At 45.7% G+C, this 13,427-nt stretch overlaps 1 protein-coding gene across 2 annotated transcripts in view; it reads right to left on the reverse strand.

The window, feature by feature from the left end:
* Positions 1-9,113: 9,113 nt before the first annotated feature.
* LOC130550843 (neurexin-1-like) overlaps positions 9,114-13,427 on the reverse strand; it is a 31,835-nt gene continuing 27,521 nt past the window's right edge. The window contains exon 8 of one of the 2 annotated variants that reach the window (XM_057328352.1): positions 9,114-9,231. In XM_057328352.1, coding sequence (XP_057184335.1) covers positions 9,185-9,231 — 47 coding nt within the window. In that variant the 3' untranslated portion in view covers positions 9,114-9,184. The remainder of the gene's footprint in view (positions 9,232-13,427) is intronic. The other variant, XM_057328353.1, reaches the window with a different exon arrangement.

A 13,427-nucleotide genomic window follows, 5' to 3' on the forward strand; every position in this document is an offset into this window, starting at 1 on the left:
CTAAGAGCATAATGAATATCAAAATTATGAATCTGAAAGTTCAATGAAAGGCAAGATTTTCTTTTTAAATGTGATCACTTTTTAAGAACTACAATGAACAGGTCACATGGACTACAATTAATTAATTCAAGTATTTGTCAAGTATGGTGACCCATACCCGAAATGTGACCTCTGCATTTAACCCATCCAGAGAGTAGTGAACACACGCACAGGAAGTGGTGACCACACGTACACCTGGAGCAGTGGGCAGCTATCACTGCAGCACCCGGGGCGCAAGGTTCCTTGCTCAAGGGCACCTCAGTCGTTACCCGCCGGCCCTGAGGATCGAACCGGCAACCTTCTGGTCACGAGGCCGACTCTCTAACCATTAGGCCACGACTGCCTACAACAAGCTTCTTCCAGGGTTTTTTACACTTTCATCGGGAACAAGCAACAAAAGAGCACGAGGCCATTAAGCTGTTTAGAGGGCGATTTATGGTTCTGCATCAGACCTATACCATAGCCTATGCAAAGCCGCATAGCCTACGCTGTAGCCTGACATGCACCTCTCCAAAAATGTAACAGCGCGTCTGCAAGTGCTGTGATTGGTCTGCTTGAACTCCCTCCTTTCAGGCAAAAAAACTCAACAATAGCGTCAGGTTTACTCATTAATACTCATACTCAATTAATTATCTAAACAAATGAACGAATTAGGACTTTGTGAATGTGGTATGTTATATTTTATGCACTGAAATTAGCTTTATGTATCAGATTCCATTAAAGAGAAGACCCAAGAGAGAGAGAGAGAGAGAGAGAGAGATGAGCGAACAACCAGAACAAAATGTATTAATTTGCTACAACAGACACTAAATGAAAGTATATATCAGAGTTAGGCTCTGTGCAGCAAAAACACATGCTCAGAATGAAAGACAGGAAGAGAATCAACCACAGCAGAACAGTCAGAATAATCAAACTAGGAAGCTACGGTTAGAGAAAGGCTGAAACATGCACAAATATACAGAGTAAGCGCACAAACCATTTAAAAAACGAGAGCAAATCACAAGAAGAGCAAAATACCAATAATGACAAAAATGATTGGGAACAGGTTTGATCTCCATTCACAGCACATGGAGCACCAATTATTTAACTCATCTGCAAGCACATTATTTGCTTTACAAATTTGAAAGTGCTTCCCAAAATTGTGAACACACTTTTTTTTAAAGAAGTTCCAATAGACAAAATTCATAGCACTTGGGTTTTACTGGGTAATACTGACATTACAAGCAGTATTAAAGCTCATTTACCAACAGTAAGTGCCCGAAACACTTTTAACTCATTTGTTTAATAAGACACCACAGCTTCAGCACTATACATCTTCTTCAGGACGAAATTCTTACTACTAAGGTTAATTTTTGCAGTGACAGTACAGTAGGATGAAGGTGAGTTAAAGAAAGTGGAGTGTCTTAGAGGAGTGGGTGTTTAGGAAGAGGAAAGAGTGAGAGGAAGATGAAGATGAAGAGGGAGAAAGGAGTGAGAGTAAGGCCCTGTCCCAAATGGCACCAGTGCTGTAGTACTTGAGTCCGGACTTGCAACGTTTTTCTATAGTCTCGGACTTGTCTTGGACTCGTTGGTATCTGCACTCGGACTTGTTTCGGACTCGGTCATTGGACTCGCCAAATGTTCTACTTGGTCTCGACCAAGTCCAATGATATTTTCTCCTTCCAAACAAAACCATCGATGAAGCATTTATGTTTGCTTTAGTTGGACTCTTGACTTTCATTAAGTTAATTCTCTTTCCTCTTTGAGTAGGTTACTTTTTGTGATGGGTGTCAAGCTGTAAAAAAAGATGATAAATAATTCAAAATGAAATTATACTAAATGACTGATTAGAGTGTTCTGGTTCACAACGCTAAGATACTGTGCCAAATGAAACTGTTACTGCGATACTGTGCCTCAACAATTGTATTTTAGCACACTGTTATAACAGACAATGAAAACGTCTCGGTTACGTTTGTAACCTCGGTTCCCTGATGGAGGGACCGACAGATGGGGTTCGTCCCTGAGAACCAATCGCTTCCGACTACTTCGAAAAGGCCAATGAAAATTGGCGAATGAAATTTGCATGCCGGACTCCGCCCCCAGATATCCGCGTATAAAAGGGAGACGGCGTGCCTCATTCATTCACCTTAGTTCTGAGGAGCCTGAGACCTCTCACGACTGCTGCAGAGGACAGCACGTGTTGTGGCAAGAGGACACAACGTCTCGTTCCCTCCAACAGGGAACCGAGGTTACAAACGTAACCGAGACGTTCCCTTTCTGTCGGTCTCTCGACGTTGTGTCGAACCGACAGATGGGGTTCCAATGGAAAACGCCATAACACGCTGCCCTGTCACAATCTCTAGCGAAGCGACAGTGACTGGCCTGGGCGTGTCAGCCGTGAGCGCTACCGCGAAATTGTAACCTACCAGTGGGTAGGTAGGGGGTCCCAGAGCTTTCTTGAAAGGTGGGAAGGCCCCTACCTTCGGCCTCACAGGCGGCGGCCTTGTTTCTCTAACAGCGAGAAGCCGCCCAGAACCGTAAGGCCACTGGGTAAGCGCTACTTCCTCAAGTGGGGGAAGCGCTACAGAGACCACTTCCTACCGCAGGGAGGAGTCTAGTGGAGATACCAACATGGTCTCACTGATGGGGGAGAACTCATGGGAAGAAAGAGCGGTTGAAGAGAAAACCGCGAGGTGGAGGTCCACCTAAGGAGGTCATGGGTTACCAAGGTGGGAACCAGCATGAGGATACATCAGACGGAACCGCCCTACTGGGGTGTTGCAACGTCTGGTAGCACTAGGTCCAGTTAGAGCTATGTTGCGAATAACTCCAGAGATACCCGGCCTAAGGGGCAGGGCTGCTCTGCCCAGCCCGCCCGCAGGAGGTGCTTGCTAGTGATGGACGGAGTGCCTGTTCTTCACCCAGTGGGGGAAGAAGGGAGGCTAGTAGTACGCTGACCCCCTTAGGAGAAAGGGGGGGTACTGTCATAGGCGTACACCCTACCAGCCGCCGGTCTTGCCTGATGCCTGCAAGACTCGAGCCGAACCGGTTTTACGCGGAGGCTGTAGGACCTCGTGAAGGTGATGAGTGTAGCCCAACCCGCAGCTCTACAGATGTCTGCCAGAGATGTGCCTCGAGCCAGTGCCCACGAGGAGGCTGTACTCCATGTGGAGAGAGCTCTCACCCAGTGGGCGTAGGCGATCTTAGGACAGGTACGCCAAAGTGACGGCGTCCATGATCCAGTGCACCAATCTCTGTTTGAGACAGCCCTCCCTGCTGATCTCCAAAACAGACAAAGAGCTGCTCAGAGCTACTGCGGCTCTGCGTGCGGTCCAAGCAGAGGCGCAATGCGCGTACTGGACACAACACGGATGGGGTTGGGTCTTCCTCCCCGGTGGGGAGTGCCTGTAAGTTCACCACCTGGTGTCTCGGGGGAGTGGTGGGAACTTTGGGCACGTAGCCGGGCCGGGGTCTCAAGAAAGCGTGAGAATGACCGGGCCCGAGTTCTAGGCAATCTGTGGACACGGAGAATGCTTGTAGGTCCGCTACCCTCTTGAGCATCCTCCCGAGAGCCGTCTTCATCGAAAGTGAGAAAGAGCGGCATCTCCGAGGGGACTCCAGGACCGCATCAAGGTCGTAAGAGGGTACGGAGCGTGGGTGAGGTGGTAGCCTTCCCGTGCCCCTTAGGAATCAAATGATCAGGTTGTGCTGTCCTAGAGACTACCAGCAACTGGGTCATGATGAGCGGCAACAGCAGCTACATACACGTTCAGTGTGGAAGGGGAGAGATTATTCTCGAGTCTCTGGAAGGACCGCACCCACTTGATCAAGCAACTCCGCGGGTCTTCTCTTCGAGAAGAGCACCAGGAAGAGAAGAGGCACCACTATAGGCGTATAGTCGCCTAGTGGCCAGGGCCCTAGCCTGAGTAGTGGTCTTAACCGCCGCAGGGGGTAGGCCACTCAGGATCTTCTCGCTCCGTCCAGGGGCCAGAGATGGAGGTTCCAGGGTCTAGCCCATAATGCCATAACGTGCCCTTCCCCTGGGAAGGCAGGTCCTTCGTCAGGGGAATCGGCCAAGAGGGAGCTGTCGTCAAGAGCATTAGCTCCGAGATCCAAGTCCGGGTTGGGCCAGTATGGCGCAACTAGTACACTTGATGCTCCTCTTCCCTGACCTTGCACAGGGTCTGTGCAATGAGGCTCACTGGGGGAAAGACGTACTTCCGCTTGTCCCACGGCCAGCTGTGCGCTAGAGCATCCGTGCCGAGGCAGGGAGTACCTTAGCGGGAAATGGGTGGTGTCCAGGGAGGCGAAGGGGTCTACCTGAGCCCGCCCAGACTGTACCCAATGAGATGGCTGCGCGGGGGTAGAGTCGCAACTCTCCGCGAGGCGTCAACTGACGAGAGAGCACATCGGCTGTCTGGTTCAGGTCGCCTGGGATATGTGTGGCTCGCAGGGATCTGCTCACCTGCGGAGGCGTCGGGCGAGTCGTGTTAGCTGCCGTAAGCGAATGCCACCCTGGCGGTTAAAAACGCTACGGAAGTTGTGCTGTCCGATCGGGCCAGCACGTGCTTGTTCTGCACGAGAGGTTGTAACCCCTACAGTGCAGGTAGCACATCCCACAACTCTAGGCAATTTGATATGCCTGCGCAGGCAGGGGCCCATCCATCGATCCGACACTGCGTGCCCGTTGCACACGGCACCCCAACCCTGCAGGGAGGCGTCTGCGACACTGACGCATCTCAGCCTGCCCGAGGGACCCCTGTCCGTAGAAAGGTCATTGAAGACCAAGGGGTTAGGGTGCGTCGGCAGAGAGGCGTAATCACCATCTGCCTGCTGCCGGTGTGCCACGCTCTCCACGGAACTCGACTCTGTAGCCAGTGTTGGAGCGGTCTCATGTGCATCAACCCGAGGGGTATCACCACCGTCGAGGATGCCATGTGCCCAGGAGCCTCTTCCCGCTGACTGCTTGAACCCAAGCAGTTCAACACTGAGTGAGCGCAGTCGCACTGTAATGGAGACAGAGTTGAGTTCCATACCGAGATAGAGGATGCTCTGCACAGGGGAGAGCTTGCTCTTTTCTCGGTTGACCTGTAGTCCCAGTCGATCTAGGTGCCGGAGCACCAGGTCCCTGTGAGTACACAACAGATCTCGCGAGTGTGCCAAGATAAGCCAGTCGTCGAGATAGTTCAGTACCCGCAGACCTCTCTCCCTGAGGGGGAGTGAGGGCGGCTTCTACAATCTTCATAAAGACTCTTGGGGACAGGGACAGACCGAAAGGGTGGACTCTGTACTGATATGCCTGACCCTCGAAAGTGAACGGTAGGAACGGGCGATGACGAGGGAGAATCGAGGCATGAAAGTAAGCGTCCTTCAGGTCGATTGCCATGAACCAATCCTGACATCTGATAGACGTCAGGATGCGCTTCTGCGTGATCATCCTGAAAGGCAGCTTGTGCTGGTGCCTGTTCAGGGTACGCAGATCTAGAATGGGACGCATCCCCCCACCCTTTTTGGGGACGATGAAGTACGGGCTGTAAAACCCGTTGGACATCTCGGCTAGAGGGACGGGCTCGATCGCTTCCTTCGCCAGAAGGGTGGCGACCTCAGCCCATAGTACGGGAGCATCCTGACCTCTGACTGAGGTAGAGAGGATTCCCCGAAACTTGGGCGGGTGTCTGGCGAATTGGATCGCGTAGCCGAGACGGATCGTTTCCCGAAGCCACCGGACGGTATGGGAAGCTCGAGCCAAGCTCCCAGGGACCGTGACAGGGGGACTAAGGGTACAATCTGCTTCATCGACCCCCGGGGGGTGGTTCGATGGCTGGCAGTGCGGATCTCTCGCCGGGGGCGGACCCCCGGGGAGGAGACTGGCTCTGCTGGTTTGCCTGCCTGGCAATGCAGCTCCAGGCACTGTCGATTTGAGAGTGCTGAGGACTGCAATGTATATTCGATGTTGCACCTCGCCAAGACGCAACGTCGAGTTGCCGAACACCATCTTGCAGAGGGTGAGAGCGGCTGTGAGAAACACCTAGGGAGATAGGAAACTCTTTTTGTGAGGAAGTGGGCGCTAGGCCCCTGGAGGGGCCCAGCTGATGTTGGGACGGGGCAGGAACCGTCCCGGAACGACCGACCAACGATGGAATGGCTGGGATCAGGCCCGATGGTGTTAACCTCCCTGGGGTCTTCCCATCAGGGTCGCTTCTTCCGCGATGGCTGCTGATGGGGTGGCGGTCTCCTCTTCGACGTCCTCTTCCGGGGGGCCGCCTGGGTAGGGAGCGCTGGAGCCGGAGCTGGCGTTGAAGAGGGCCGGGGCTGCTGGGAAGCAGACGCCGCACGGGATCTCGAAGGCCTGTAGGCGGCCGAGTCACGGCGGGGCAGGATGTGGCTGATCGCCTCAGTCTGCTTCTTTACTGCATACTGCTTCTCGGCGTACTCATCTGCGCCAGGTTGAGCCAGAGATGCCTCTCCCTGGACCACAAGAGTGGACATCGGCCGACCCAGGGCCCGCACGGTCACCTTGTTTGCACGTAGGGCGAGGTCGGTGGAGGTGCGGAGTTCCTGCATTAACCCTGGGTCGGTCTTACCCTCGTGGATCTCTTTCAATGCCTTGGCCTGGTGGACCTGCAGGATGGCCATGGCGTGGAGAGAGGAGGCAGCTTGGCCCGCAGCAGTGTAGGCCTTCGACCCCAGAGATGCCGAAGTCCTACATGCCTTGGATGGGAGTTTCGGTCGACCTCTCCTGGGGAAGAGGCGGTGGAGTGCACTCCAACCCAATGCTCACGGCGGCCCGGGAAAGCATGGCCGACATCTCAAAATCTGCCTCTTCCTGAGCTCCTGAGCTGTGGGATTTCCCCTACAGAAACCCATCATCATTTTTTCTACTTATTAGAAATAATGTTTCTATAGGCTTTCAAAGTTGAAAGTTGAAATGCATATTTCTCCAAAATGCTACAGTAAAATAAATCCATATATTGTGTGCATATAGTGTGGGATGCCTACTACTGAAACCCACCATCCGTTTTTTCTACTTATTTGAAATAATGTTAAGCGATCAAAGTGGGAAAAAAAATTCTCCAAAACGCTACAGTGAAATAACTCCATATATGGTGTGCATATATTGTGTGATGCCCCCTACTGAAACTCACCATCCGTTTTTTCTACTTATTAGAAGTAATGTTTCTATAGTCCATTATAGTGGAAAAATATTTTCCAAAACGCAACGAAATGCTTTCAAAAACCATACAGTTCAAATCCATGGGTACTGTATTAAAACCATGGCTTGCCTGTAGTAATATGCATCCTGCATATCAACCGGAACCCTGCATCCTGCTTCCTGTTTCCTGCATCGCTGCCGGCAGCTTGTTTGTATCAGTGCGCTTACCACTTCGCTCTAATATTAGTGTATTTTATTATCGTTAATTATTATTGTCGTTGCTAACTTATCCTGATATCTCAATAACTCTGTTCCTGTTATTTACTTGGAAGACCAAATGTGATAGTTAACTTAACGCCGTTAGCATAGCAATAGCGTGTTAGCTTGCTTTCTGTTCACACTGTGGAATATCATCTTGCCTCTGGTTTGTCTTGTGTGCTAACTGTTTCTCTTTTTAAGCGAGTATACTACGATCCATCGAGCAACCTTGGTAAGTTGGAATTGCACTTCAAATCCGGTGAGTTATGGCTTCTATTCCTATTATTGTTACTTGCACCTCATGTCATATGTTTAGCTTAGCCTTCTCTGTCAGCTGCGAGGGTTTTATATGCGATAAATGCAGGGAAATAGTTAGGCTGACAGAGAAGATCTTAGAATTAGAGTCTCGCATCCAATCTTTATCTGAGGATAGTAAGAGTTTAACGACGATAGAAAACACTTTGGATGCGAGCAACATTAGCGCACACAGCTCGGTTCCGGTTGAAAATCCTCCGCAGCTGGGAAACTTCGTGACTGTGAGACGGCGTAGTCGCAGGACAAAACATCACTCGACCGTTCCGATTACAGTCTNATTAATTCATTCATCTGTACTGTATCTCTCTCAATTTTTTTTTCAATGTAAGTGTGCTTTATTGGCAAAGTGTACATTGGTATTGCCAAAGCATTTGCAGTGGGGCTGCGTACAAATAGTGCAAATATGTAACAAATTAAAAGAAAGATAATTATAGTACTAAAATAAAATAAAGTGTGATGTATGTAGTGCACTTAAAGTGTTTTATAATCTAAATAAATATAGAAAAACAGAAATAGAGTATAGTTTAAAGCAGGGGTGTCCAATGTCGGTCCTGGAGGGCCACTGTCCTGCAGAGTTTAGCTCCAACTTGGCTCAACACACCTGTTTGAAAGTTTCTAGTCTGCTTTGTGAGACCTTGATTAGCTGTTCAGGTGTGTTTGATTAGGGTTGAAGCTAAACTTTGCAGGACACCGGCCCTCCAGGACTGACTTTGGACACCCCTGGTTTAAAGGATAAATATAGATGTAAGTAGCAGAATAATGGGCCATAATAATACAATTTTGTGTAGATATATTAAACACATCAGGTCAGGGCAGATTGATTGTTTTCTCTTGTGTTGTGACAGGCAGCTAACACACAGCAGTCCTTGTGTTCTCCTGACACACACGCCACCTTCTCATCGTCTGACACACTTTCAAACATCTGTTTTTTTCCGTCAAGCATCGTCCGTATGTGCGTGTGTTTTGTGCATTGTGTTAGGAAGTGCAGTTGTGTTGAGATGACAGTGTGGACACAGTCGCTGGTCCTGTGGCAGCCATGTGTGTGTGTGTCTGCCCGTCTCTATAGTGAGTCTGAGCTTAGTTTTTCATCCGTCACTGTGTACAGACTGGATTCTCTCTTTAGGGCCAAATAACAATGACTTTGACTGTTGTTTTCTTTGGCTTTCCCAGTGAGTGATAGAGTGAGTGTTCGCTTCAATCACTGATTCTAATATTTTCAGCCAAATTCTAACAGGGATTTCTACAGGACATTGACGTTTGATGGCTGAAGGCCCTGCGTGCTTCATCTCTCAGTTCATTCACTGAGGATTCAAGTGATTTTAAACCCAGGTTATGTAGTGTGATGTGTGCGTTATGGGGTTTGTGTGTTGTGATAGTTGGGATCTGGATCTTCTCTGAAAGGTGATCATTGGAGTTTTACTGAGGTGTGACAGTATTGTTCTAGCAGGTCCAGGATCTGTTGTAAGCCATCAACAGAAGCAGATCGTCTGCAAACAGAAGACATTTGATTTGTGAGTGGTGTCGAGTGAGGCCAGGGCTTCAGATCGCTCTAGGATGGTTGCCAGGTCATTGATGTAAATATGAAACAATGTTGGGCTTAAACCGCGTCCCTGTGTCACTCCACGCTCCTGAGAAAGATATCTAGTACGTTTTGTGCCGCATTTACTCTCGGTGTACATTAATTTAATAAGGTCACATGTTTTACCACCTGTGCCACTTTCAATAAGTTTGTAAAACAGTCCTTGGTGCTTTTTTAAAGACTATAAGCATGCATATATTTGACCTTTATCTTGGTTAACGTGTTTTTTAATTAGAGTATGAAGCGTGTAGATATGGTCGGTCATGCGCAGTGTTGGGTAAGTTACTCTCAAAAAGTAATTAATTACTAGTTACTAATTACATATTCAATAGTGTAATTAGATTACTGTACAAATGACTCTCCAAAAAGTATTAGTTACTTATTACTAATTACTTTCTATATCCTACATCAACCTTGATTAGTTAAGTGATTCAAGGATAGACATGAAAGGGCTCTTTTAATTCATTTAAATAAATAATATTAAACTACATAAAGTAGTATTATTAACTGACCAAAGTATAACAAATGTGAGAATTATACATTAAAGCACAGATTTTAAAGTTAGACTTTGAATTTTGATGTCAATTCCACTATTGCACACACATATTACACAAAGTATTTAGTTTAATTACATCAAAAGTAACTGTAATTAAATTACAGAAAAAATAAGAGTAATCCCTTACTTTACTTTTTCAAGGGAAAAGTAATTAATTTACAGTAACTAATTACTTAGTAGCTAGTTACACCCAACACTGGTCGTGCGGTAGTTTGGTAAAAATCCTCTCTGACTTCTGCTCAGGACATGTGCGTGGTGATGAAGTCTAAGAGTCGAGCGGTTATTAAACTACAGAGCAGTTTTCTCAGGTCACACTGATGCCTCTATAGTTGTTCGGCTCAAATTGATCTCCGTTTGTAAAGATTGGTGTTATCAAGACTTGATTCCAGATCTCCGGGAGTGACCTACACTCATAACACATTGAATCGTTTTAAAATGGCCCGATGTAATCGACTGTTTGTATGTTTTATCATTTCATTTCAAAACCCATCAGGTCCAGATGCTCTTTTTGCTTTAAGGTTTTTGATTTTGTCTTCAAGTTCTTTTTCAGTTATTGGGAAGTCTAATGGGTTTGATTATCTTTGATTGCTAATTCTAGTTGTTCTAATTGTTTGATTGTTAGATTTTACTCACGGTTTGTGTCTGTCTGTACTTTATTAAACAATCTTTGCAAAGGACTTTCCCATATTTATCCATTTTGAATTGCTAATTCTTCATGATCAGTTTTTTCAGATTGTTCCAATTATCCCAGAATTGATTTGTATTGACGGACTTCTGGATTATTGTCAGCTGTTTTGGGTGTAAAGGGCTCTTTTGGTTCTGAGTGTATGTTTGTATTGTTTTCATGTTTCACAGTAAAGAAGTGGAATCTCTGCATTATTTGGATCTCTGTGTTTCTGGTTTGACAGTGTTCTCATGGTCTTTTGCGAAAGGTTTGACAGTCCTGATCAAACCAGTTTCTGTCATTTTTGGATATCTGATTTTTCCCCGTTTTTGTTTTTAATTTTGATTGATTTGCTGATTTTTCAAATATGAAATGTATATATTTTACGGCATGATTGACACCTTCTTTAGTGTGATCTGGCCCTCCCGGCTGAGCCTGGTTTCTCCCGAGGTTTTTTTTTCTCCATTATTCAGCATTGGAGTTTGGGTTCCTCGCCACAGCAGAGCAGTGCAGTGTTGGCTTGCTCACCGGGAGACTGCATTTATTTATTTATTTATTTATTCATTTATTTATTAGATGTTATTTATTATAATGATCTTGCTTGGTCTATAAACACCATGCACTGTGCTGTGTTTTACCTTTCTGTGTTTTTCTTATTTGCTCCTGTAAAGCTGCTTTGGAACAATGCACATTGTGAAAAGCGCTATATAAATAAAATTGAATTGAATTGAATTGAATTGATCATACGCCCTTAGCTGTTATAAAATGCACTGTAACCCACTGCTTCGCGGGGCTTATTGCTTTAATAACACCCACTGCTTCGCGGGGCTTATTGCTTTTATAAAACGGTTATTCCATATGCTTAGCAAGGTTTCATAAAATAACGTAAATAAAATGATATTTAGGCTATGTGGTGCGGTCAGCCGTTATATATTGGGGTATTTTATAACGGCTTAGAACTCCGCTCAGCCAATCAGAATCAAGGACCAGAACTGACCATTTTATAATTAGAAAGTTATCTAACAGCGTTTGTATTTTTTGACTGCTAAGTGCTTTCTGATATTCTTTCTAATAGCTGATTAAAATTGTACAATTTAATTTAATTTATTTTGTGAACTTTAGTTAACTTGTTCTTCATTGTGTTATGTTTTATGTTCTATTGTGGTTAAATATTGTTGTAATAACTGAAAGGCATGTGACGTCTGATGTAGGAATCAAGCGTTTGTATGTTGTTTCCGTCAGGGCACAAAATAGTGGAACACCACGGGCGCCGAAGGGGTTAGATCAGGGGTCGCAAGGCCGCGAGGGTGGGGTCGCAAGATGATTTCCAGAAATTTTTAGGAATGGCGTATTTAATCAATAAGTGTAACAAAATATAAAACTATTAGTTAAATTTAAAATAAAACCATGTAATTAAAAAGCCACCAGTCTTTGCAATTTCTTCCGCCTCGATCGTGACCCCTGAGGTGATTAAGAATCTTTAGCAACCGCATTAGGTTAGGTGCAGCAAGTTAATGTATAGCATGTTCAACATTCCTATATGTGCATGGCTGCACGCAGATTATTTTTCAGGCTTTAAGTTTAGAATATTGTTATTTGTCGAAATGAAATGTTGTTTAATATAGAACAAAGACAACGCATGGAGGCCATCGTTTGCATAAAGAGGACATCCATCAGCACTCGAATCAGTTTGATGAAATTTGACCATCTGTAGAAATAGTTCATGGTTTATGTATTACAACAAGTAAAGTAATGAGTAAATAACTATAAGACATATTATGTTAGACTGTGTTCTTTTGTGTTGTCATTATGAGCGTGTTTGGATAGACCTAATATTGTATACTTTACCCGGCTCCGAGGTTAGTGGGGGTCTCGAGTCCATGGCACTCTTATTTTGGGGGTCGCGGGCTGAAAAGTTTGGGAACCCCTGGGTTAGATGACGTATTATCACTCCTCTTGCGAGAGTGACGGTAATTATCTCTTTTGTAATGAGATGTTTAATCTTATAGTTAACATCGAGAGTGTTTGAATATGTGTCTGTGTGATTTTTGCGAAACTAGTGTGAATTGATGCATTTAATATGTTTGTTTGCGATTGATTAGCATGTGTGATGGGGAGAAGATTCTTACAGGTCCAATAAATACTTGGGCCTAGTCAGTCTGTTTCAGCTGCTCTTTTAATAAAAAAAACTACACAACCAGAGGAAATCGGTTACATATACAAGCACATTCACAGTCTCTTCAGAGAGTTTATTGTGACCTGTAGAGAACATCTGAATACTTATTCTCACTAAGCTCTTCACATTATGTATCAGATGAACTCCAGCAGAACAACAAACAAACACTTTGAGTTTCTCTTCTCAACGTCGCTGAGATTTAAAGTTTAATCTTTATTATTGTTAATATACTGCAGGGTTTGAATGAAATACATAAATAATGAAACGCGTTCACCTTTGAGAGAAAGAAAGTAAAGGAGAATCACAATGTTTACAGTTCAGCGGTCTTGACAGGGAATTCTGGGTAATGGACTGTAAATAATCCTCATGACACATCAGTTCAACTCCATGTGAACAGAAGAGTAAGTGCAGATATCGCCGTGGAAACACAAACCAAATCACACGGCACATCCTTGTGACTTCTTCACACGGCCAACACAGAACCCAACGTGACGTCAGTCTCGCTCACGGATGAATGAACCCACACCGGTTTACAACTTTATAGAGTTTCAGTTCTACTTCTGATCTAAAGAATGAAATCAGTGCAGGACAAAAGCTCGCTCTTTCACACGTTACACTGATCAAATGAACACGACTGCACGGATGACGAGATTTGACATATTTAAAGATACTGCTCACAGTTTACAGTCAATACAGAGAAGATAAAGA

The sequence above is a fragment of the Triplophysa rosa genome, unplaced genomic scaffold (assembly GCF_024868665.1).
Source record: "Triplophysa rosa unplaced genomic scaffold, Trosa_1v2 scaffold445, whole genome shotgun sequence".
Classification (NCBI taxonomy): domain Eukaryota; kingdom Metazoa; phylum Chordata; class Actinopteri; order Cypriniformes; family Nemacheilidae; genus Triplophysa; species Triplophysa rosa.